Source organism: Camelus ferus, chromosome 3 (genome assembly GCF_009834535.1).
Source record: "Camelus ferus isolate YT-003-E chromosome 3, BCGSAC_Cfer_1.0, whole genome shotgun sequence".
Taxonomy (NCBI): Eukaryota; Metazoa; Chordata; class Mammalia; order Artiodactyla; family Camelidae; genus Camelus; species Camelus ferus.
In genome coordinates, this window is record NC_045698.1 from 111,465,573 (window position 1) to 111,492,744 (window position 27,172).

Here is a 27,172-nt window from a genome sequence, read left to right on the forward strand (position 1 = left end):
GGCGCCGGCACCTTTCCCACAAGTACACACCTGGTCTCACCTTATCAACGTAATTGGCGACCTCCATGAGCTTGTGTTTTGTGGCGTCCTGGTCCCGTCGATTCTTCTGAAACTAAACAGGGCAAGCAGAAGTAGGTGAGACCCCAGAACCCTTCCCAGGACCCCTCCCTTGTGTGCCCCACTACTTGTCTTTGAATTCGTTTTCATTTTCTTCCATAAGTAGTTATTTTTATATAACTTTCTCCCCAAAAAACACAGTGTCAGCTCGGGGAAGGCAGAACCTGGTATCAGCGACTGCTAGCTCAGTGGCAGGCACAGAGCAGCCATGCAATCGCTGCGTAGTGAACTGAACTGTCTTCTTCCAGCCCTTGACATCAACCTTGTTCTCCTATCCTCCTAATTACAAGGCCTCCCCCAAACTCCCCACTGGGGCTTAGAAGAGGGACTGGTCCAATCCTTACCTTGGTTATCACTCAGCACAGAGCCCCCATCACAGGGATCTCCCAACTGTGATCAGTCAACTGAATGCCTGCAATGTCACTAGGCGGGACCCAAAGTGTGAGGTCCTGGTCCTAGCCTGCAGGACCTTCAGTCAAAACAGAGAGCTAACCAGAAACGATGACAATGGCAGATTCTACATTTAATGAGTCTGCGATTGAAATCGGCTGAGAAAACCTGCACAGAAAGAACGGCAATGCGAGGCCGCGTGAATATCACAGAATGGGGGCTGGCGATGAGGACTATGTAAGACCTCAGCAAGCAGGCTTCACCTGGCCCGCCGCTCTCATCAACCAGCAGTGCCTTCTACAGGGAGAAGGATTCTGAGACTGCAAGGGGCTCGGCAGGAAAGAGTGCTGAGCTGGATTAGAAAGGTCTGCAGTGAGTGCCAGGAGGAGCACATCTAGGTAGGCAGCCTCACGTTGATCGTGCCTGCTTCAAAAGGGTAGATCTCTTTCAGCTGCAGCGATGAAGGAACGTTCCACAGCAGAAGGATAAAATGTAATCTAAATTTGAAAATGATGGGTGTGGCCCAAACGCTGCCGTAGTTACATAGAATCTGGGTACCTATAGGATTTACCTTGGGTACACGCTATATGTTACTTCAGTCTAAACCTCCACGCCCTTCCTCCATCGCATCCCACAAGAATATCCAGGAAAGAGACAAAAAGAACAGCCAAATGAAACACCGTGGGAATATGTGTCCGGATGGGGATGGGTCTCAGCCATGACCCAGGGGAGAAACCCACTGTTTCCTTTTCTCCCGCTGCTTGTGGACCTTCCTGGGCTTCCCAGGTGCTGCGACTCGTCAGAACCGTAATCATCTCACGTTCACCTTTGCTTTCTACAGCGTTCAGTTCAATGTAAGGCCCTGTGACTGAGAGCTTTCCAAGGTCTCCATCCTTGAGTTTCTCCTTACAGAGTCAACCCATTTCTAAATTCCCCTCACGGCACAGGAAGTGTCATAGCATTTAGTGAGTATTTATTAGAACAATCAGAGTCAGGTTTCATTGTCTTTCAAATCTTATCTTCAAACTACTGCCTGATAATACCACCATAGTTTAAGGAGTGCATCAAGTACTGTCCGGGAGCACCTCAGGCAGGAGTCAGCAACATTTTTCTGTAAATGGCCAGATTGTAAATATTTTACTTTGCAAAAATACTGTCTCTTCCACAACCACTCAAGAGAAGCCACGGACAACGCAAGCAGCAGTAGGCATGGATAAAACTTTATTCACAAAAGCACGGGGTGGGCTGGATTTGGCCATGGGCTAGTTGATACCACTCATTTACTCCTTTCTTCTTCTCTCCTCTCCTGGTGTAAAGAAAAGAGTGTCTCACCCTTTCACCTTCCAGGGTGACACAGTGCATTACCTGGTCTTTCCCAACTACCCCACCTTCTATCTGTACCACAAAAGCCCTTTGCATACCTGCTTTCACAGCCATCCTGTCTCCTCCTCCAACATTCCATCCTGCCATTCCCGTGACTGAATTTCCCGTTTCACCTGAGGAACTAATAAGCTAAGAACCACCCCAGGGGCTCCCACCCAGGCCTAGGGAGCTGCTTGGTCATTTTTCCTGCTGAAACCCCTTCTCTCCAGGCAGCAAGCACTCTCCATATCTCCGCTGCCTGCTGGGACTTCACAGCCCAGAGGCAGAGCCTGGCGGGTCTCAGCACTAGGCTGTAAATCACAGATAAGGCAGCCCTCCCCTTCCCTGTCTTCCCATCCTCCCAGATTAATTAATTGTCAGGAATACATTTCTGCCTGTGGAGGATGAGAGGCCATGTGAAGAGGGAGAGGGGGAAGAGGTGGTGAGAAGGTGGGGATTTGTGCACCTGTGAGCTCAGCCTGGCTGTTACATCCCCTACCCAACCCCTGTCGTGAATCATTCAAAGCCCAGGACCCCGAGAAGTGAGCAGGCTCCCTGTGCACCATCCACTGAGCTGCTTAAATCACGCCCTGCTGCAGGCTCTCTCCTCCGGAAGATGGCTCTAGGCGACACCACAGTCCTGGAGGCACCCTGGGCAGACACTTTTCCTCTTTGGGGTTTGCTGTGACTCTGGAGGTCAGGAGACTGAAGATGACCAAACCCTGCCCTGCCCCTACTTCTCCAGCTCCCAGACTCACACCCAGTGGGTTTTAAAACCCCGCACCAGGATTCCTCTGGGAAGCGTGCAGGGCCGAGGGGGAGGATCCTTCCACATTTACATTAGAGCAGACCTGTTTCCATATGCTTAACTCCCGAGGTCCAGGAGCTTTCATCTGAACAAAGAATTCTGTGGCTTTAAAAAAAATGGTTCAAGACCGTGTATTAAATGATCTTAGATGCAAAGCTTAAGGATGTAGTCAGAGGAGCTCAGCTTTCTCCCAGCAACCCTCCTATTATGGCAGTTCTGTCGGGCAGGGGCCAGCGCCATCAGCACCTCCCATGACCACAGAGCCTGGGCTTATAAATCAGCTTTTTGGGGAGGGTATAGCTCAGTGGTAGATTGCATGCCTAGCATGCATGGGGTCCTGGGTTCAATCCCCAGCACCTCCGCTAGACGTAAATAAACAAACCTAATTACCTCTCCACCAACAAAATTTTAAAAAATTAAAGATAAAATAAATAAATTTTTAAAAAATTCAGCTTTGTATTTTGCTCCTCATACTGCTCCCCCCATCCTACTCACAGATCAGTCTTTGGAAAAGAAAACAAGAGAGAAAAAAAGACTGCTGGAAAAACCAATACTGATGTCCATTAAAAAGCAAAACTCCTCTCAAAGCAGAACACAATGTTCCCTGGGCCTGGAGTGCCTGCACCTCCACTTCTCTGCCCAGTTAACAACTCCCTGCCCTCACAGACATGAAGTCTAGTGTCTCTTTTGCTACCCCGCACTGCCTCCGGGATCTGTGCTTTGGGATCGAGGACTAGGTAGAGCTGCCTGAGAATGAGGCCTCTGGGGGAGCTGGTGTGAGGCTGACAGGAGCTGTGATGAGTTCTGTCCTAATTAGGGAGCCCCAGCGAGGTGCAGTGTTAGAATGTGGGGAGCACTCAGCTCATCATGACCTTCCATGCCAGGAAGGTGCACTTAGATAGATGGCTGACTCACTAGGTAAGTGAGAACTGGAGGTAAACTACGGCTAGTTTAGGCAGATGTGGGCTCCGGGGCCTGAACCCATTCTTCACGAGTCAGCTTCATCACCACAATCTCAGAGAAGCTTTCTCCAATTCCCAAAACCACGCTGGATCCCTCATTACCTGCACCCTAATCCTCTACAACAAACCATCTTAGCTGTCATCACACTTGGAACTAGAGTGTTTGTGCTGCTGTTGTAAACTCTGTGATGCGGGGACAGGTCTGTCTCTGTCTCCTGGGGCCAAGCACTGTGCTGAGCACATGATAATCAAGAAATCCATGAAAAATGAAATGAAAGAGTGAGAGAGGTGAGTATTCATCAAATCTCAGAAGCCAAGGCTGACAAGAACCTAATTTGAAGAATATGGAATTAAAGGCCAAACAGCTATTCCTTTAGGTCAGTTGTTCTCAAGCCCACCTGTGCATCAGAATCTCACAGAGGGCTTGTTAAAATGAATTGCAGGACCCCAGGCCCACGGTTTGGGATTCAGCACATCTGGGGTGCAGCCAGAGCCCCCAGTTCCTGGGTGCTGCTCATGCTGCCGGTCTGGGGACCACATTTTGGGAACCATGGCTTAGGTTCTCATCTGGGATTAACATGATTATACAAATAGACCCATACATTGGCAAGAAAATTATCAATCAGGTGAATACACTTCTATCTTTGCCAAAAAAACCTTTTTTTAAATTTCTATAGTGAACTCACGGACTCCCTGAGAATAAGTACCAAAAGCTAAGGGTCTTCAGACCCAGCCTAAGAAATGTTAATCCAAATAACATTATTTGTCCTGACTTTCTATCTGATTAATGTATTGAGCTAGAAGAGACTTTTTCCTTTGTTTTTTTTCCCCCCAACTAAGTTTAAAATAGCAAAAAGAGCCTTTGGTCAGAAGTAAGGTCAAAATCACATGACAAACCGGAAAAAAGATGAAGGCTTCAGCATTTCCGCAAAGCTGTTTGAAGGCTGGAATGGGAGCTATCAAAAGTGTAGTTTTTCTGCTAAAACCCCCACTGCCTACCCCTTACCTCTGCATAATCAGCCACGAGATAAAGCTCCACATACTTCATGGAGTGTAAATCTTCCCTTTTCATCTAAGAAAGAGATAGAAACAGATCAGAGCCACAGAAATGGTGAACTTGGTCTCATTTCAAAAAAACTGCTAAGAGATGTTGCTGGTGAATAAGCCGTGGGCCTCCTTGCTGGACCGGGGCGTGGGCACTAGGGGTACTTCTGCCTGCAGCCGCAGTCGCCCTCACTATACCTGGTTCCCGCCATCCTGGTTACCGCTGGAGGCTGCTCTGGGACACTGGCTCCAGTCCTTTATTCTCAAAAAATAATGAACTAGCTGCCTGGTACAGCCAGAACAGAGGCAACACACTGTGAGGGAACATGCTGACAATCAAGTTCCCAAAAGGCATTTAAACCATGTACCTCTATTTTGGGTATAAAGAGATACAAGCATTTTGTGCATGTGGCTAAGTGGTTATGCCAAAAACGGAGGCATATTTTTCCTCACATTTCAAAGTTTCTGGAATCAGCATCTCAGATTATTTTAAATGCAGTGATGTTCCCCCCCAAAGCAGTTATTCTGTTGAATACAAGGGTATCTCACACTCAACAGCGACTTAGATTAAAAGAAAAAAGTGATTTCCTCTTTCTTAGCCCTCTCCCTTTCATTTAGAAATACTCCTGGATCCAAGCTAAGGGTCCTCAGAGGGGACAAGCCTATCCCCGGGCTGGCTCCTGCACTGAGAAACTCACCCTGCGAGGTTGTTTCTTGGTCTGGTTCGTAAACTGAAGGGCCCAGTCCCTGGCAGTGGGCTTGGAGTGCTTGAACCCACAGTTCCCAGGGGGCAGCTTGAGATGTTCAGATCTGTAAATAAGGTGGTGGCCCCCGCTGTCAGGGAGGGGCTCGATGACATAGCTGAGGTTACTGCTCACCATAATCAGTCCTCTGTCGATAAGAAATAGAACCTCTGGTCAAAGATTATGGTCCTGGAAGAGCCCTTTGCTCAGGCCTCAGTTTCCCCATATGCAAAATGGCTTTGATCATTGCTTCTTAATCTGATTATGAGGTCACGCACTCCTTGGTGAGAATCTGATGCAAATTCACACTTCCTCTCCAGAGAAACACTCGTGTATGATAGATGCAGTGCACAGTCTCAGGGCATAAAACCTTAAACTTACCACAGAGAAGCTCAAGGTTCTCAAAGGGCTGGACCGGGACAGTCAATACTTATAAAGGACAGTAGGACCAGGATTCCAAAAAGCTTCCCAAACCCCAACATGGCATACGACAAATCAGAGGTCAAAACTTTACAGATTGAGAAAAAGACAGTGTGGAGACTGGAGAAAGAACGCTGGCCTGGGAGTAAGGAGACCCAAGTTCTAGTCTTAGCTCCAAAAGTAAACTGTCAAACACTCTCCAAAAATCTCTTAAATCACCCCAAGCCTCAGTCTCCCCACGTGCAAAAGCAAATGATAATTTACTAATTCTGCAGGATTCTTGGGATGATTAAATGGAAAGACAAGTGTCTTAGTTCTCGGAAACCAAAGCTGGAGACGTCACCGACAGCATTCCCACCAGCCCCAGCTTCCCCATGTCAACCAGCGGTTTCCGGGTGAAATGACACCCACAGCCAAGGACGGGTGACTCTGTTCTCTGGTTACAGATACTGGCCTTGAACTCAGAATAGAGATGGGCAGCATCCATTATGTTCTTTCACTCGCTGAGCCCTTACTCTGTATTAGATGTAATCTAGACATCATTCCTGTCCTTGAGTCATTCACAGCCCATTGGGGGACAGACAGTCATTCATTCCACAAATATTTCCTGAGCACCTGCCACGTGTAAGGTGCTACGCTAGTTGCTGAGGGTGGAGTACTGAGTAAGACAGACAAGATGCCTGCCCTCATGGAACTCAGAGTCAGAACATCGGCATAAATCACTACAGTATGTAACAGAGAAAGCGAAAAGCTTTCACCACCCTTAACACTGATGGATTGGAAGCAGCTGCCTGGGGTGCTGCCTCAGTGAGGCTTCTGGGTGTTTCATCTGGACTTGGTGAGAGAGACGGCCAGGACGTACCATCAGTCACTATCACAAATAATCAATGGAAGGGTGAGCAGAGGCCCATGTAGTGGGGATTTGCCATCCTTGATACAGTGAGATGAAAACTAGAGCGAGGGAATGTACTCAGGGCCCTAGGGAAGGAAGATCCCTGCAGTGAGTCCCAGGGGCCCCACAGCATCTCACATGCTCCAAAACCTCCGGCCTCATCCATCCAGAGAATTCAAAAGGGGAAGTGTCTAAGGGTCCGTCTCTGCCACTCCAAACTGGCCGGACCTCATCTTTGGCTGTCTCGGCTTCCATCCCCACCGGTAGCCTCTCGGGATCCCCGCCCAGGTTTTGCCTTTTGGGAAGAGTCTGTGATGCTCTCAGGAGAGACAGCGCCAAGCTCTGATAAGCAGCAGCCCTTCCTGGAATCCATCCCTGGTTGACCTCATTCTGGTACCCGGGAGCCTGACGACTTCCCGGCTGCCTCGCCCAGGCTGACGCAGCAGTCCCAGACCAGCCCCTGCGGGGACACCCAAGGTGCTCCCTCAACAGCTGGGGGTGGGAGTGGAGCAAAGAGCAAGGGTCACATCCTCTCCTGAGTCCAGACAGGAAAGGGCAGTGGGCAGAGCTGCTGCGGGCATCCTGTTCCCAAGCTATCTTCTCATCTCGGCTGACCAAGGCCCCTCCCATCACCTCAGTTTCCCCTAATGGCCACAAACATTGGAAACAGAGGGCGTGACCACTAACCAGCTGATGGTTTTGCGTGTGTGTGCTGTGGCTATGGAGGTAACACCCAGTGGAAAGTTCCGCACAGGGATGGGTGAAAGTTCCAGCGTCGTTGACTGAGCATCACTTGAATAAGTCTGGAAGCCGAATAGGACAGAGACCACACAGAATTTTGGTGCACAGTGAACAGTAATCATGGTGGCTGTAAGTGACAAGCGCCAGCAACTCTCCTCTGAGGTGTGCCTGGGCGATACCCAGCTGGCCCGTCTGACGTTAGGACACCAGCTGGGAGATAAGAAGACAGAGGAGGCAGGCGGTTTACTTTTCATTTTCAGACACTATTTTTTGAGAGTTAACCATATGCCAGGCACTGTGCTTACAATCGTCGTCCCTATTTCAGTCTCACATCAGTGCTACCAAGCACCATCACGGGTCCCATTTTATAGAGGAGGAAACTGAGCCCCCGAGAGATTAAATAACAAGCTCTCATGGGTATTCTGGGGCCAAAGATTTGAGGTCTGGCAGACTCTGGACCCCATGCCCTTAACCTCTGCGTTATCTGCCTCTATCAGTGAGTTCCAAACCTGTGGGTCAGAGATCTTAGGATCTGAGTTCCCATTAGAAGAGTCCACGGGGTGTATTAAAAGTGCAGGTGTCCAGGCCCAGCAGAGGAGACTGAGGCTCTGTCGGCCTGAGCATCTGCATTGTGAACACGTCCCAGAGAAACCCCTGTACAGCTGCCGGCAGGAGCTTTGACTTGGAGTCCAGGCTCTGGCGGGGGCCTCTCTTTTCACAGAGCCCCAAACAGTTCTGCTTTCGGGAGTGAGCAGATTATAATTTGAGAAACACAGGCTCAGGACACTGAGGTCCTTCCAGCAACAGGACTCTGCACCGCTCCGCTCCCCTCCCTGTCCATGGCCCCTGGTCACCCGCCTGTGTCACAGCTGCAACCCTCCCGACTGCCCGGGGATGGGGGAGAGGCTGGCACAAGCCCCAGCACTCTGCAGGGGGCCCCAGCTTTGAGACTGGGGAGATTTGTGAGAATCTAGCTCCCAGGGCCCACCCCTGTCAGCACCGCCTAGTTCTGCTAGCTGCCCTCCACTGAGCATCCACCAGTCATTTCTCCTTCTGAGCATCTCAGTTGATCTAATTTGTTAAACGTAAGGACTGGCAGAGCTTAGCCAGGCGCCGGGGAGGGGGGCCCAGGAGGCCGGTGGCCAGGACCTCACACGCTATTCTCTGTTCCGCTCTCCGTCCTATTCCTCATTGTCGAGCACTTGACACAAATGAAATTGTACAGAGGAGCCCTGGCAGGGCAGGCCGGGCAGGCAGCAGGTTTAACCCCTGAATGACTGCAGGACTCAAATGCATCCTTCAAAGAACTAGGCAAGAACTGCTTCCTGGGAACAGCTAAAGCCCAGGCAACAGCTAAACCCCAGGGGACACAGCTTACATCACTACATCCAGAGCTGCCCTGAGAGGTAATCACTCTGTCACCCTTCTTCCCTTTCCCCTCAGTCCGCATCCAGGCGAGAAGGAGTTACAGGGAGCTTCAAAGGCAGCACAGGGAGGGGTGAAGAGCGGGCGATGTGGTCCCTCTGGGATGGGGTGGCAAGGCACAAGCGTGAGCATGGGCTGGGAGTGGGACACACCTGGATTCAAATTCTGGCTCTGCTATCTGTTAGCTCTGTGGTAAGTTGCTCAGCACAGCTGCGCCTCTCACAGGGCTGCTGTGATAGCTGACTGAAGTAATACGCACCATTTACTAACAATCAGGTATAATTCTAAAAGGATAACTCACAGTCCCTGAGCGTGTGTTATGCACCAGGCAGAGTACAAGTCATCTTATTCAGTAGCCATTCAACACATATGTATTGAGAACCCAGTGTATCCAGAATTGTTCTAGGCACTGAGGATGCAGCATGATCCAAAAAAAAAAAGTCCCCAATCTCAAGGAGGTTGCACTCAACACCTAATGTAAATCCACCAATGATGCAATGATGTTACGATTGTTATTCCCATTTTACAGGTGAGAAAACTGATGCTAGAGAATTGAAGCAACCTGTCAGGTTTTAAGTCAGGAATTGTCTGACTCCGGAATCTACACCTGGCACAACTTAACGGTGCTGCCCTGTGAGGGTTTACTCTGTGCTTGACACAGAGGTAGCATTTCTTATCTGTTCTGCAGAGGAAGGTCAAGTATTCAAAGGGGAAAGGACCACACCACCCCTGGCAAAGGAGCAGACAGGTATGGACTGGCCGCATGTATATGAGCCACCTCCTTCTGTCCCAGGCACCCACCTCCAGGAAGCTCTGCCCCCTCTGCTTATTATTCATGCGTGGGGCCCTACACCACCCTCAGCCCCCTACCCAGGACTCAGCAGCCTCCTGCACGGTGGGCATCATCTGCAGACCTAAGTGAGGCCCATGGGAGGTAGCAAACTAGCCACGGCAAAGACAAGGAGGAAATGAAATGAAACAGGGAGAGGAGAGCTCAGAGACCCCACAGCCAGGAGGTGTGGGGCTCCGTCCAAAACTCAGGTCCCTGGACTCTAAATTGTGAGCTCCTTCCAGGCCATCATGTACACGTTTGTACACGTCCTCCTGTGGTCCCCCTCAATCTCATATTCTCTCTCTCCCTCTCTCCTGCAGAGTCTGAGTCCAGAGACCAGGGTCAGATATAACCACAGTGAGTGGGAGCCCCAGAGTTTTGAGGACAGATCTGCTATAATGTAAGAGTGATGCATCACATAGATCACTACCAATGATCTATTGTCTGTCTTTGAAAGACTTTCTATGTAATCAAACTTGCCAGACATTAGTACATAAGATGTACTATGCAGCCATTAAAAGAACGAGATAGATCTATGTGTGCCAAGGAAGGCATAATGTTAAATTGGGAAAAACTTACAGAATGATACCATGTATAAAGTAATCTCATTTGGATTAAAAAATCGTAACACACACACAATTACGTAGTTCAATTATGCAGAGTGATTACAGATGGGGAATGAGATTGAAAGGGTGGGACGGGATAAAGAATTTTCACTTCTTTTAGCCTGATGCTCTTGTATCATTTGAATGTTTAGCATACTACGTTATGTGACAGTAATTTTTAGTAAGCATTTTCTTTACAAATAAACTGGCCAATCAGGTTGAAAAATGTTTTTACTGCAATCAATACCTCTCCAGTTAATAGCCAGTGAGCTGGGGAGACACACACACACACACGCACACGCACGCACACAATGTCTGCCAAATCCCACAGGTTCAGTCGAGGACACCTCAACCCAGTGTCCAGGTGTCCTCACAGACAACCGTTGCTCTTGACACTTACACTTCGCACTAATTTGCAAAGCACTTGTGCGTGCAAGACGTCGTGCAAGACATTTAGAAGATGAGCCCGTCAGAGACAGGCTTGGGGACTGTGGACACTGAACACGCCTGAGAACTGGTGCACCGCATCTTTTTATTGATGTAGTTCACAAGTATTCATAGCTGCTACTCAATGGCCCAAACAAGATTATAAGGTATTATATTACATATCCATGATCCTTTCTGGAAGGAATATTTCTAAAAGGATACACAGGAAACTGGTAACAATGGCTGCCTCTGGGGAGAGGGGATTCTGGAAATCCAGGGCAAGGAAGAGATCTCTTTCATTGTACACTCTTGTGTTATTTGAATTTATTTTTACTATGATCATGTTCTACTTCTTCAATTAAATTAGCCCTGAAGAACTGCTTTGAAGAAAAGAGGCGGCCAGCAACGATCTGGACACTGAATTCCTCTGCACTTGTATCATCAGTCTGAAGACCCGACTTGGTATAAATCCTACCTACTCTCTCCAGCCACGAAGCGCGTGTTTCCAGGAGAGAAGCATAATCGCTATGGAGATTTTCCATTGCAGCACCACGTTATGAGCCTCGGTGGGGGGCAGGCGGAGCGTTACAGGGGTTTGAAGGCTGCTGCAGCTGCGCCCTCTCCAGGGCCCGAGTCCAGCCATCTGGCATGCGTCTCCAGCTCTTAAATCAGTCAGGCCCACAGACACCCTTGGTTTCTTAAGGTATGTAGCGAGAAGCCTGGGAAATAACGCGGGTGGACCTCACCGGGGGAAGCATGCAAAACAGAAACACATGGATGGCTCACACGGTTTCCCCCTGTCGGCACGGCTGCGGGAATGATTTACAAGAGGCCAAGCCAAGCTCCCACCGCTCCACACAAGGGGACAGAGGAAGAGGCGGGGAGAAGCAAGGCACACCTGCATGTTCCCTTTCCTCCTCCTTGGGACAGACGTTGTTTACTTGCAGACTGCAGGTGGCAGTGGCTGGGCCTGTAAACACCACTGGGAGGCCATTTGGCTGGGCTTAATCAGGTCACTTGAGCGGGGATTTGGGGCCCCTGTTATGGCCTCCCAGCCAAAGCTTGTTTCCTGCCTAACTCCCTCCAGCTGACTCCCATGAAGTCTTACAGAGGAGACACGGCCTAATTTATAAACAGAATGCTGCTCAGCAGCATAATGCAAAATGCTGACTGGCAGCATAACGGGCCTTGCATTGGCAGGCGAGCCTGGGTGAGCCTTAGCATAGTGTCACTGTTATTAGATGGTAATAATCCCATCTGAGTGCTGTAGAGTTAACACAGCACTTGACCTCTGCCCTGTCCATCATTCATGCCCATTTTACAGATGAGAAACTAAGGGTTCAGGAAATGATTTTCATATGCCTGTCTTCCTTCCACCTGTGTAGGGCACCACATAGAGTAGACACTCAGTATCAATTTACCGAATGAAAGAAACGATCATTGAATAAATCAGTCAACAGAGAGGAAGGGTACACAGGGGAACCACCTCCTACTGGCTCAGGAGGGCCAATCGCGCGTGCATCGTCCCAGTGCTGCCTTCAGTGGCATCATGTTGATAGCTCTGAATTGGTCATGGTGGGAATATTCTTACCAGCATATTGGCAGATACTACAAATCACGGTTTTGTTTTTCTTTCTGTTTTCATAGAGCTAGTTTATCAACATGCCGGGTTTAGGTACAACATGGTATAGGCAATTAAGACCCAGGCAATTAGAATCCAGGTTTTTCAGATCACCATCTCTTTTCCAAAAGGAGAGGAGAGCAGGAAGAGTCTAAATAAATGATATTTATTATTTCAACATACATGTATTGATCCCTCTATATGCAAAGCACTGGAGGAGGCTGGAGGAGACAAACATATATTTGAGATGTAACGCTTATTCTTAGGGAACACATATTCTCGGGTGTAAACTAACGTGCACACAAATCTCCTGGGGATCTTGGTAGAATGCAGGTTATGATCCAGTAGGTCTGGGTGGACCTAAGATACTGCATTCTGAACAAGCTCCCAGGGGATGTTGACGGCACCCTTCTGCGAGCCCCACCCAGGAGGCAAGGCTCTGGGAGGTGACTGAGTGCTTGTATGTACTAGCCAGTTCTAAACATCAGACTTCTATCAGGACGTGCCATCCTCACGACACTACAGATAAATATTTCCCTTATCCACATTTTACGAATGAGACCGTCGAGGCCCTAGGTTACCAAGCTGGTCAGCTGCTACTAGCTCAAATCCAGCTCGTCTGGCTCAGAGAACAAAGCCACTCTTTTCCCAACAAGCCATCTGGTTGGAACTTTTTGGTTCATTTTCTGTCCTGAAGATTATCCTTGCTTCTCCTTTCTCTTCCTGCTCTCTTTTCACTAGCTGCCCACTTCCCTTTTTGCCACCTATAAGCACTTCTGCCAGAGAAGAGCAAAGAAGAAGTGGGAATAAATGTGCAAACTCATCAATTTCAAGTGTGCGAGCCATGTCTTTTAACCTAAATCCTGATGCCTTGATATCTGGGGCCCTGCCCCTGCCCCCAGGGTTAGCCAGTTCCTAGAGAGAGTAACTCACCAGTGAATGTAACATGTCTTTCCAGCGAGGCTCTCACTCTTGGGCCACCATCCCCTGCCTGTTCACCCCAGGGCCGAGCACCACACAGCTAGGGACAGACAGCCCCACGCCCTAGTTCCCACTGAAATTATTCGAACTAGCTAATACAAACTAAGCCTGTGTGCCCTGCCTTGCCAGTTCCTTCCCACAGAAACCACAATAAAGACTCTTGGCCACATTCCGCCTTCCCCTCTGCCTCCTGAATGACCCCGTGCTTCCCTGCACCCCATTCGCCCTGCATCCCACATGGCATGCCCCTTCCTCTTGGGATCTTAAGTAAAATAAACTCTCTTTTCAGTGGCAGCTGTCTCCCACTCTGTGGGCTTCACCATACCTAAATAACAGTAAAACCTCAAGTTTCTCAGGCAAGAGTACCTTCAGTCCCAGTGAACCTGTGGATGACGATGATGATGATGATGTTTATATTCTTATTTCCCTTGTAACTCCCAAGCTCAACCCTTCTCAGAGCTGGCTTGCATACATTCTCAATGGACGGCTTCTCAAGTTCCGTGCCCAAGGCCAGCCCTGCTCACCCTAAAATTTCCATTCCCGGGGAGAGTGCCAGGTGCCCCCTAGCCTGTGAGGGACTCTTACCTCATTCCCCGGCAGGTGCTGAGTGAGACGCTGGACTGTTCTGCCTTCCTCACTGTCCCGTGGTAAAAGCAGTCATCCTAGCAAGGAGAAGGTGGGTAGTCAGACCACAGGATACTGACAAGCATGTCAGTGTCACTGTCTCATAAAAATCAGGGATGATTATTCACCTACCCTAACCTTACAGTCTGCAAAGAGCTTTCCAAGCCACCATTTTCTTTGAGCCTCATAATAGTCCTGGGAGGTGGGACGGGGCGAATGCCGTCCTCCCCACTGAACTTCTGAGCTGAGGCTCAGAAGAGCAGAGACTTGCTGAAGGTCTCCCTGCTAGCTGGAGAGCCCAGGATTTCAGATCTCTTTCCATGACATGATGCTGGCCACGGAGACAATGCCTTCTGAAAAGCCCGTCTCTCCACTTGCGCCACCTCTCCGACCCCCTGTAAGGCTGAACAGCGTCCCCCCAAAATTCACGTCCACCCAGAACCTCAGAATGTGATCTTATTTGGATTAGGGTTTTTGCAGATGTAATTAAACTAAGATGAGGTGACACCGGACTAGCATCCTTATGAAGAGAGGGCACAGACACATACACAAAGAAGAAGGCCATTGGAAGATGGAGGCAGAGATCAGAGTGATGAACCTGGACGCCAAGGAGCACCAGGCTGGCTCGGAGCCGCTAGAAACTGGAAGAGGCAAGGAAGGATCCTCCCCTAGAGACTACCGAGGGAGCATGGCCCTGCCGACACCTTGACTTCAGACTTCCAGCCTCCAGAACTGTGAGAGAACACGGCTCTGTTGTTTTCAACCTCCAAGTTTGTGCTACTGTGTTGCAGCAGCCCCAGGAAACAGGTCCACCCCTCTCCCTTGCCTTCCCTGAATCCTGGGCACCTGCAGCAGACTTGATTCGGCACCTGGGCCCATGGACGCTTGCAGGCCTGACGCTGCTCCCTAGTCAGTGAGTCTCATGGCCATCTGGCCCCCCTACCTGGCTGGATTCCTCCGTGGTGCAAAGAGCTGTTGTGCACGACTAAGTGTCAGGCCGGGGCTGGGCCCCGGGACACAGCTGTGAGCAGTCACACAGCTCCGGCCTCTGTGGGACTCACGGTCTCGTGAGAGCCAGTCTTAATCAAAAAGCCATTCAAAGATACAAAGATAATTACGAAGTATGAAGAGTGGCTTGAAATAAATGCTCAAGACGCCAGTGGAGTGTCTTATAAGCAGGGCAGCCAGAGAATTTATGAGGCAAACCGGGACCCTGCTGAGAGTGATCAAGAGCTGAACCGGACAGACGGGCACAAACCGGGGCTGTCCCCAGCACACGACGGGTGACGACAAGGGACACATTCCTACAAGCTTCTTCCCAAATAGGTCAAAAAAGATAAACTGGTCAGGAGAGAAGGTGAACTCCCCAGGGCAGAACCAGATTCTTAAGACGGTCTTAAGAAGGATATAAACTGTGTAGTTTCAGAAGCTTTTTCTTTCCCCACCAACATCGTGGGCCTGAGCAGGGCCAATCAGGAATCCCTGGCATTTGCCTACGTAACAGCAGTCTGAGAGGTCCATCACCAGGACCACGATCGCATGCGGTTGTTCCTTGGTCCCAGCAGGCAGGCATGTGACCCAGGAGACAGCTAACCCATCATCTGTATTCCCCGGTTCCACCTCCTGCCCAGCTCTAGGCATGAATATAGTGTAGCATGCTTTAAATTTACAAAGGACTCTCACACACTTCCCTGCATGTGATAGTGATGCCTGCCACTTACTGCTACTAACAAGAAGGGTTGACCTCTATCCAGCTCTCGCCACTGGATAAAACAACTTACATGGATTTTCTTTCTCTTTAATTCTGATCACAGCCTTCTGAGGTAGATACTATTATCCCCATCTTTTAAAAGAGGACACTATAAGCTGGAGAAGTTTTAAGTCATTCACAGCGCCACACAGCAAAGTGGAGATTCAAACCCCAGCAGCCTGATTTCAGGCTCCAAGCTCTGCCTCTCTTAGCAAAAGCAGACCCAGCAAAGGGCATGGAACTTAATTTGTCAAAGCTCTAATATGGGTGATAACAAGGGACACATTCCTACAAACTGCTTCCCAAATAGGTCAGAAGAGACCAGCGGAGGCTGAAGAGCTAGTCTAAGCCTTGCCGCTCACTGGTTATCTCAACTTGAGCACGTTCCTTTTTCTCTTCTCCTCTCAATCTTCTCATCTGTAAAATGTGGTGTTGGAAGAGATGTTTATAAATTCCCATAAAAGCAGTGACTCATTTTACCCTTCCATAGCCCCGAGAGTCAGATCTTAGCAAATCCAATTTTCAGATGAGGAAACTCAACACTAGTGTGGTTGAAAGGGTTTTTCGGGTCACACAGCTAATTAAAGCCAAGATGAAAACCCTGGCTTTGGACCCCAAACTGCAACTCTTTCTACTGGAACACACCCACAGACCATTCCCCCAGTGACCTGACCTAGATCAGGGCTCGATGAATTTGATAAGGTTCCCAGAACTCCCACCACCCCAGGCCAAGTTTGGTAGCAGATTGTGGTCCTCAACGTTTTGGCCAAGCACAGCTAAATGGTTTATTCCATCCCATTTCTCTTTGGTTCTTCAGCTCCCAAATAAGAAAGCTGACTGGAAGCCTCACAGGCTGGGTGGAGGCTTTGCAAGGGCCCAGCAGCGTGGGATGGAAGATGACAGTGAGTCGTGCCATGCTAGGGTCAACAAGACCTCTGGGAGGGAGGGGAAGTTCTCTTCCTCTGCTGTTTCTCAAAGGCCCGTACAATGTCTGGGCCTAATCCTGAGAGCACAAAGAACAAGTAAACGAACAGAGCAGCCATGAAGTCATCACATTCCATTTCAGCTTCTCGGCCGGAGGGGGCCAGCCTAAGGGGGCTTTCGTAGCAGGAAGCGTGAGCTCATGGCAAACTTGTGCACCGAGACCCACTCTGCAGCTCTGGGTACAGACGTGCAAGAGCCAAACCCTGAGGAGGGTGCTTTATGAGGACATAGTGGCAAGGGGCTTTCGAGGCATGCCTGTCCCCATCCTACCTCCCTGGAGGCAGAGAAGTCTCCAGGAAGGAAGATGTTTTGACCAAGGAGCTTTGAAGAAGGTGTGGTACCTCTGCTGGACAGCCTCCCCAGAGATGAGAAGACACACAGCCTCCTTGCTCGTCACAGGCACTGGCCACACTGCCTGACTCCCTCCTCATCCAGGAAGGTCCTGGTGAAGAAGGCAGCACTGATTTTCACATCCAACAATCCAGTGCAGCCCCTCAGCTACCCAATTACTAAAGACTTCTTACATCTATTGAAATTTATCTGCCCTGTGTCCCTCTCCTCATCAAGGGCGATCTGGTAAACTCCCCTGTGCTCTTAAGGGCTGACAGTGGCTGTCACTATCTTCTAGACATTCACACTCTGGTGGGGATATTTTAAAGAGCGGGGGATCTCATGTGGGCATCTCAGTTTCTAGGGGAAGCTGCGGGAGGAGCACTGAGGCAGAGGAGCCTGTCCTGCGTCCCACACACCACACCTCCCAGACGTGCACGCCACAAAAGTCCATCGTGTCCTGCCCCAAAGGCAAAAGACACTGCTCCTCCTCTGGCCGGACTCCCTCTTCCCTTCTTCTTCACCCCAGCTCTTTGGCACAGAGTCTGAGAAGGATCACTCTAATCCAGAATTTCGCGCCTTGGGCACTACCGACATTTGAGGCCGAGTAACAATCTGTTGTGGAGGGCTGTCCTGCGCATTGTAGTACAGTTAGCAGTTTCCCTGTCCCCTACCCACCAGATGCCCCCACCCACCAGCAGCATCCACCTCTCCGTCATGACAATCCAAACTGCCTCCACACATTGGTCCCCTCCTTTGTTGGTTAAAATAGTCAAAGAAAGAAATAGAATATTTTAGGGTAACTGCATCTGATTTAAGTCGGTATAAATCAGTTCCACAGAAAGTAGATACGGAAGAAGAGACCTTTGCCCCCATTCCAAAGATCTGTCACTGCCACTCTGTCAGGAGGGAAAGCTGGGCCCACTGACGTCCTTCAAAGTCCAACGACCCCCGTTTCTGGGCTCTCAGATAAAGTACATTATTTATTGGGCGTGTTTCCCCTAACGAACTAATAGCCCCAGGTAATGCCCATCTTATCAGAATCAAACCCCACTGCCCTTTGCAGACCCTAAACCTCTTACCTCACCTACAACCAATCAGAGACTCGTGCACAAGCCAATCAGGCACCTTGTGACCCGACCTTATAAAACACCCAACAACCGGCCCTCGGTGCTCACACAGACACCTCTCGTCTGTGTGGCCTGCTGCTGTCTATGGCAGCAAGACCTAATAAAGTCCTTTCTATTCTTATACTTAGATAGATAGATGAATAGATAAATCAGTATAAATCATCGTGAAGCAAATTTTCTTTGCTCTATGTCAGTTACCAACAAAACTTTAAGGAAAAGAAATGATTTAAACCAAAGTCACCCCTGGTCAAGAACCACCTTGTTGATCCTACAAATTCTAACCGGTCCCCTGCAGGAAAAGCTAGCAAACCGTGAGATGCGTGTGCTTCGTGACCTTAGGTAAATGTCCACCAGTGACCAAATGTTCACCGCTGGTGTGAGGAAGCAAACTAAAAGACTAAAACTGAAAGGCTGTCTTTTAAATGACACATCTTTGTGCAAATATCCAAACTCAACTTTGAGGGGAAAAACATCCAATGTGAAAATAGCAGCAAAATAAGAAAACCTTCAGAGCCTGGAATCACAGTAAAAAGGCAGACTGCAAAGCCTGACACATCCATACGAAAAAGAAACAAACGCTTGACCTGGTAAATTATTTCTTTTCCTTAAACTCTCATTAATACGTAGGTAATTGACATAATGCAGAGAAAATGTATGTTTCACAATGATTTGTATCAATTTTAATCAGATGCAATTAATGAAAATATTCTGTTTGTTTCACCGTTGTAGCCAGAAAGGAGAGGGTGCACTTATGAAACAATAAACTCATACTTTGCTTTTCCTGCTCACTCCCTTGGCCTTCGGTCAGGGGAAACAGTTCCTTCAAGGGAGGGATGGTCTCCATCAGGCATCTCCTCACCGTATAGGGGTGAGTCTGGGTAGGGCAGCTACTTGCTAATATTTGCTGACCTGAACTTACCTCGGATTTCAGGGTGGTGGTTTGAGGGTTGCCACTTGGAGTATAGTGGGTTTCTGTGTAGGCTGGAGCAAAAAGGTGCCTGAAAAGTATAAAAACAGACATTTGTCTCTTTAGATGTTGGACTTCACCCTCCTGGGAACAGCAGTCAGTGATTCGAACTGAACCTGGTAGAATTACCCTAAGCATCTCCACACAGAAGGAATTGGGAAGTCTTATGGAAGGGCTTAAGGAACAAAAAGGAAAACAGGATGAAGTTTGTTATCAATTTTGCATTCATTGGGACCATCCGTTAACTCAGACACAACCAGATGGAGGTGACCACCAAAGCAGTGATCTGAACTTTTTCTGGGTCCTGGGAAAATACATGTGTAAACACATTCACAGAATTTCCCAGGGTCTATGGATCCTATGGTGTACCTTGATTGATTATTTTTCCCAGTGCCTCCACCAACTGTTGGTATCAGCACACCAGTTTCTCTTTAAGGGAATCCTTCTTCCCTATTTGCATGTTTTGGTGAGATTGTCAATCAAGGTGTCCTACCTGGCCCTGGCCAAGGGTGGCCCATGATGCAAGCAATGGAGTAATGTTGCAAGGACTTAACAGATGGGCGCTATTCATCTGTGCCTTTGTTCCTGCTGTGTGGATTCCGGGAGCCGCCTTTGTCCATCTTTTCTGAGACCTAGTGGTCCAGATTACCTGAGACCTGGTAGTTCTGTGTGTTACCCTATCAATATATTTTTTTTTCCTTTTCTAAAATTGGACATTTGTTTCTCTCTTGCCACAGACCTCTTGAAGTTGAGGTTAAAAATTCCTCACCAAAGGCAAGGTGATCCCAAATAAGGCTTTTAGAATTTCTCTAAAAGTTAAAACAGAAATAAAAGAGCCAAATGGATGCTTCAGCTAGCTCAGCCCCATTAAAAGCAGAATGAATCTGAAGAAGGTCGAGGTCAGAAGGCAAAAAAGTGTCTAATGGAAGGCACCATTAAAAATTGGAGTCTAACAAAAATACAAAGAATTAAGTGGATCTATATCTATCAATATGGAAAGATGTCTAAAAGGGAATTAGATAAAGACAGTACATTTCAGGAAAGTACGCATTTATTAAATCCCTTTTAATGAAGAAGTAACAGCAGCATGCACCCTAGTGCCTGCATTGACAAGCAGTGGGAGAAGGAAGCGCCCGTCGTTAACGGAGCTCATCTCAGGAGGTTACAGAGATGTTCACAGTGTAAGTTGCACATTTCTAAAAAATTAGTTGATTAAAAAAAATAATGATCGTATATTTATTTTGAAAACTGAAAACCTAATTTGAAACCACTTTTAAAAAAAGAAAGAAAATACAAGCTGAGGCCAGCACGGAAAACCAAAGGAATCTGCAGGGACCACCCTGGTTTTGGAAGAGGTGACATTTCCCACAAGAGAGGGTCTCCAGAGTCACTTCCAGCTCTACATGCCAGGACTCCTGACTCTCAGATTCTCTTCGACCCAGAGTGCAGAAGGCAAAAGCCTCTTGTGCTATGTGAAACCCTGCAACATCCAGCCTTAGACAAGAAGAAACACAACAGGGAGATGCAAAAATAAAGCAAAGCAGAAAACCCAGCTTGTGCAGAGAAACTCTAATCACATGGAACTCTGGGTCAGTAGCTAACTTGCCAGATTCTTCCTCCCTTTCTCTTTCTCCTCAGCTTCTAACCAGCCAAGGATCCAAGGGAGGCGTCACCCGTTTATCTGAGGGAGATAAACTGTAAGCCCCATGAGGACAGAGGCCAAGCTGTTTTGTTCACCAGTATGTATCAATGCTTAATGTTTACTCAATAAAAGAATGACTTCACTAATTATTGAATGAATGAGCGAGCGAATGAACAAGCGCATTCTTCAGCAGAGCACGGGCTGGAGTCCGAGAGACTAGCTTTCAGTTCCAGCTCTGACATCTGCTGTCTCTATGGCCAGGAGTGAGTTACTTTAACCTCTCTGAACCTTTGTTTCCTCTTCTGCAAAAACAAGGATAACATCCCTACTAGACAGGGCTGTCATCAGAGTAAGATGACATACTGCACAAAAAGAGCTTAAAACCAGGCCTGGCTCATAGTGGAGCCCACAAAAGGTTAGTGATTATCATGATTGCTTTCAACAGGGATTATGATAGAAGAACCCAGAGAAAGCAGCGGAATTTACCTATTTCCTTCTAACTTTCCCCAGCCATTAACTCCCCAGTGTATCACTTGAGAGAGGAGAAAAAGCAATGAGCTCATCCCTGCGGCCCATTTCCTGGGTCTGCTTGCACAGACCGCATAATGACGGCTGGTCGGGGGTTCAGAATTTAATGGTCCCTCCCGGGTGCTGCTGGGGAGATGTGAATCTTTCTGCAGGAAGTGCACTCCTGGAAAGTACATCCTCAGCCTCTTCTGAGTCTTGAGGGGGAAATATTCACCCAATGACGCCAAGATGCTCCAAAGAGGGCAATCCAGACTGAACCTCAGAGACCACGTTCTTGTTGGTTCTCGGCCACACGTCCTCAGGAGGGCAAGCATCTTTCTGCACCTTCTTATTCTGAGGCTCTGCCACCGTCATCATAGGACTCTCATAGCCTCAGTGTTGAAAGGGAATCATTAAGCCAAACTCATTAGACTGTGGGCTCCCTAGGAGCAGGGGGCACGGCTGCCTTGTTCAAGCCTTCTCCCAGCTCCCAGCACCTACCAGTCAGGTTTAGTCTGTGAAAAAGTGGATCAATGAGTAAACGAATTAATGAATGGACATTCTACTTTGTGTAGGAATGTGCCACATGGTCATTCAATACTGGACATCTCCAGTGACAGTGAGGTCCTAAGATCACTCACTCCATTTCTGACCACATATAGAGAGAGAGAAAGTTCTTACATTGAAACAAAACGACCTTTCTATAACCAGCACCCACTGGCCTCCTTCTGACTTCTGAATCTGGGTGAGACAATCTGCACCTTCCTCTACCTGACTGTCCTTTTCAGGACCAGCAGCATCAGCATCACCTAGGAAATAGTTAAAAACGCAGAGTGTTGGGCCCCACCCCGGACATTCTGCAGCACATAGTCTGTTGTAATAACTCTCCAAGAGTTATTACACGCTGGACCATAAGTTCTCAACATATGTTTTAGTAAACTTCAGAAATACCCAAGTGTTTGACTACGTGCCCCCATCACCTTTCTGCCTGCACCACACCCTGAATCATTCTGAGTTTAAGAAACTCGGAAAAGTTACAATCAAAACAGCTCACATGTATTTAAGTGTGAAATCATTTCACCTTCACAACACACTTATGAGGACACTGGGACCTCAGAACTGTAACTTGTCTAAGTTATCATAGCACAGCGTCAGAGCCGGGTTTAAAACCCAAGTCTGTTGGAACTGACCATACTTTTTTTTTCAGTGGAGGTACTGGGGATTGAAGCCAGGATCTTGTGCATGCTAAGTCTGCACTCTGCCACTGAGCTTCTCCCTCCCTGCCCCCAGCCCCACCATGGTTTTTAAGCAGTTTCCTGCTCTGTCTTTCTTAGAAGGTAGAAGCCTAAAACCAAAGCACTGCCAGCAACCGGTGGTCCGAAGCATAGTCTGATGGTGATGATAGTGGCCTTGAGAACCCGTGATGCCACAAAAAGGAGGCTCCTAGCTCTCAGATGTAAACATCTGCAGAGAAGAGCAACAGGGGTAAGCAAAGCACAGAGCAAGAGAAAGAGGACGAATGTAGAAAAACTTCAGGGCTAGTTTCTTTTTGTTTTTGTTTCTTTTAAAATAACAACCCTTTCCCTAAATGGGATTGTGGTTGTTGGCCAGGAAGGTCATCCTTCCTTTGAGAAGCAAAAGGAAGGGTCGTGTTTCATCACCATCATCTGTGTAATTTTACAGGACACAAAAAACTACTTTCAAACGCTTCCTACTGCCCCAAGCTAGGCCCATCTATGCCCACGTGCCCAGGCGGTGCCCTGGCGCTGTTCTTGGCACCGAAGACGGGGCCACGGAGCCACTGAGCAGCCCAGCTCAGCCCAGCTGCCCTTTCTCTGACCACATCTTGTTCTCATCTCCTCTCTGACATGGGGCTGGCTCAGCAGATCTGCAGGAAGCCGTCTCTCACCACTGGAGTGTATTAGGATTTTCAGGAAACGAGTTGTGAGTGATGTGTGTCCAGGAAGAGAGAAGGACTGTCCAAGACTTCCCACCCCGCCCCCTCCCTTTTCTGGCTTTGATGGAAAAGCAATTTCTGAAGAAGGGGCCTTGTGCCCGTGCCCTCCAGGCTCACAGGCCCACAGGCAGGCAGAAATCACACATCATCCCAAGGCTAACAGCCACCAGCACTGGTGTGCTCGCTCTGGGGGAAACCCAAGTTGCTCAGACCCCTAAGTCCTCCAGCAAAACTTGCATCTTCTGAATCTCAGCTGGGAAAGCAAGCTGTCTCCCAGATACTGGACATAAAACAGAAAGTCACTCTCCGGGGAAGGACCACGGAATTGCCCATAGTGGCCTGGAAAGCATTTGTACACACAGCCAGACCCCTCCCCACAAACACACTGCAGTCTGCCACAGTCCTGACCCACCTTTCCTAAGGCTCACAGCCTTCAGACCCAGAGCTGTCCCTTTAAGGACTATGTGCTATCAGACGAATTTCAAATGCCTCTCTAAGCATCTCTAAAACTCACTCTGGGGAGAAGTAGCCAGACTAGAATTTGCAGAACATCTTCTCAGAGCTCACACTCCCATCCTGCTGCTACAGGTGAGCAAAACCAGTGAAGATGAAGTGATAACAATTTCCAAGCCACCTCACCTTGAAAAACAGCCTACCAAGCCCATGCTCAACCCAGTGGCTATTTTTACTAACACCTCCTTCTCCCAGGTCTTGCTGCACATCTAGCTCTTTCAAGAGGATCCGGGCACTTCTACCCTGGGGATGCTTGGGAGGGACAGCCTGCTGGTCCCTCTTCTTTTCCCCGAAGGAGCCTCACCCTCACCCTGCCCACCCATGCTGGTGATAACACAAGGCTCTCTCATTTCTCAGTCATGCTTTTAGTGCCGTCATCGTGGGACTTAACCCAGTAACACAACACCCGGAAACGCTGTGAAAAAATATAAAATCCCAGGCCCCATCCCAGCCCCACTGAGAATTATATTCTCTAGAGAAGGACTCAGAAATCTGTATTTTTAATAGTTTTTCCAGGTGATACTTTTTCAGGCTCTGGGAATGCTCTTACTTACTCCATTGGGTCAATTTTAATATTTTTAATTCTTTTTCTCATTTCCAGCCTCCTAAGCACCCTCTCAAAATCTAAAGGTGATACCAGCATAGCCAAAAGGGAATGACCAGGGCTCAGAAAGCTTTCGCTTCAGTCCTTGTCACAGTACTCTCCAGATGACTGGCATTTCACACTCTGGAGATGAGGCAGAAGGTCACCACAGCACCCTTCAACGTGGTACAAGAGCCCTGTCAAATCGCAGACTCTAAGAGGCCTAAGGATCTTTGGACTCTGGTGGGGGGAAATGTAGCTTTGAAAGACTAGTTACAGTTAATGAGGGCAGCTCTTGTAAAACTCTGTAAAATTAGATGTTAACTAGTAAAAACCTAGTAAGACACACTAGAGATGAAAATGATTTCCACTGAGTAGAAAAGATAACTCTCCAGGTTATGATTGCATTGCCTCAGGATATTAACCAGCTTTGTATCTAATTTAGCGATGTTATCTCAGCATTCCTTTTTCACTCTTGAAGAAAAAAATATATATGCATATGTTTCCCTTATCTGTTCAATCTTGAAACCAGTTTTACCACTTTGTTGGTTTCCCCATTAGATAAATAAAACTTTGACAAGTGCTCACCATTTGTGTGTGTATGAGAACTGTTTGCACCTGAGCCACCTAAATTCTCTCCATTCCCTAGATTGCAAATGAACAGAGTAATAATTTCCATCTCTCAGCCTCACTGAGAGGATCAAATGAGAAAATACATTCAAAACTAGCTGAGATGCTAGTAAGTTCTGCGAACTTGGGCAAGTCGGTTACCCTCTCTGTGCCTCGGTTTTCTCACCTATAAAATGGGGGAGATGATAGAATCTACTTCGTAGGGTTGCTGTAAAATGTTAGGAGCGTGCCTGACTATAAATGTTTGCTAAATATAACAGACAAATGAGAAAGAACTCTTTGTAAAGTACAAAGTATTTGTGTTCTACAAATATCACTGCTATCATTTTCTAGCTATGTGTACATGTGGTAAAACTCAGTTAATGTTAAACCAAAACAAAGGGGTTTCTGAGGGTTCATGATACTAGTCTCTCTCCTTCTGGGTATGTTCAGAAATTCTTGTGTTCGTATTTTTTTAACTAGCAAGGAGATACTACGCACATCACAAGCTAGTCAGCTCAGAATTTCCCTTTCTATCAAATGGAAATGGAGATGCCCAGAACGGGCAGACATTAGGAAGAGGTTTTGAAGAGTAGACAGAGTTTTTCTAACGTAACGGCTAATGCGTGCCCCTATTTGGGACAAAATAACACATTAAGTAACTATTGTTTTGTTGTCTTTTGTTTTCGAAGGGCAAGAAAGAAAAGGGGGAAGAGACAGCTCGAGCTGTCTCAGGACTAAGATTTCCAAAGCTGTGCTCCTCCCACCTGTGACTGCAGAGGAGTGGGAACACGCCAACCTGCCGCAGGCATGGCTCTAGAGCCAAACGAGGGACCAAGGAGTCCGGGGCCCACAGGCAAAGGCAGTCCTTTCTGAGGGAGCAGAAAGGCCAAGGAAGGGGGAACTGCGGAGGCTGCTCCTGATGTGAAGAGTGGGAGAGCTCCTCCTACTCCAGGGACTCACCTGAGTAGACGTCATCCCTGCCCGAGGTCCAGCTCCAGACGCAAGGCGGCAAAGCAAGATGGCCCCACTCACAAGCCTGGCACAAAGCTGAAATATGCCGTCTTTAACCTTCTATGAAGGAAGTTTCCTAACAGTGCATTCAATCAACACTCCTTTTCACCAACCGAGTCCCACTACATCTTCTCCCAGTCCCCACAGGACCTGGCACCCTTCCGACCGGCTCCTGGTCCTGTGTTCTGCTTTCGTGTAGTAGACCAAAGGATGTTTGGATGAGCACTGTTTATTCCTCTGGCCAGCAGGGTCTTTATTTCATCCTCTTCGGGCCTTGCTCTTGGCTGCGTCCACCAAGATCGGTAACCTCTCTGGGCAAATAGGGCTGACTTCTTGGGATCAGGACGCTTAACTGTCAGGGACCTGAGAGACCCTCAAAATGGCTCACCCAAGAAAAGTTTACAGGTTTGTTTTCCAGTGTCCCAAATAGCCTATTATGGGTATTTACTAGAATTGGATAAGAATAGTTCGGGGAAATGGGGTAATATCTTTACAATTTCTGAGAAAAATTAAAGCAGCCTTTCTAGCAACCAGTTGCTGGTAAATAACTACAGTCCTTGTTTATCAGATCGACCTGAAGGAAAGGGTAAACGCACGAGGCAGCGGTTAACGTTGTACAGATAAACACTGTGGATAAGACACAGGGGAAGAGATGAAAAGGAACCTCTAAGATCAGTAGACCTATGAAAATATGCTTAGAAACAAGAGACTAGGTGGGGCTTCCCATGAATAAAAGCAAAAAAACAAAGAGCAGGTGGGTGAAGACCACAAACTAAGCTGCCCTAAATGTAGGTTCTTAGTCTGTTTTAGTCTCTGATTACATATCCCAGTAACTTTGATAACTTTGTCCAGTGTTTCTTAGCATCCTAAAGGACAAATCACAGTGAGAGCACAGGTCAAGAAGGTGGGAAATCGGAAAGCCCTCCAAAATCATAGGGTACACCTGTTGTCCTGGCCTGCCCAGCATCCCTGCCACTTCCTTGGGAAAACAGTGCCTGATCTGCATTTAGAGAAATGGTCCGCTCTAGCCGCATTTGGACTGGGGGCCCCTGGAGTCAGTCATAACAAGCCAGGACAACCAGATCTCGTTTCACTGAATTGCAAGATGAGTGACAGCTGGTGAAAACGGCTGGCGCTGTGTCACGCCTGTGATGGCACCTGAAGAGACTGTGAATTCCTGCACCCTGTCCTTT

The 27,172-nt window shown here is 48.1% G+C and overlaps 1 protein-coding gene across 1 annotated transcript in view; it reads right to left on the reverse strand.

The window, feature by feature from the left end:
• ADAM19 (ADAM metallopeptidase domain 19) overlaps positions 1 to 27,172 on the reverse strand; it is an 81,174-nt gene that overhangs the window by 31,216 nt on the left and 22,786 nt on the right. Inside the window, exons 4-8 of the mRNA XM_006195571.3 lie at positions 19,107 to 19,185; positions 13,955 to 14,031; positions 5,382 to 5,574; positions 4,646 to 4,711; positions 41 to 112 (exon numbers count right to left, since the gene is read on the reverse strand). Of these exons, the coding sequence (XP_006195633.1) occupies positions 41 to 112; positions 4,646 to 4,711; positions 5,382 to 5,574; positions 13,955 to 14,031; positions 19,107 to 19,185 (487 nt within the window). The remainder of the gene's footprint in view (positions 1 to 40; positions 113 to 4,645; positions 4,712 to 5,381; positions 5,575 to 13,954; positions 14,032 to 19,106; positions 19,186 to 27,172) is intronic.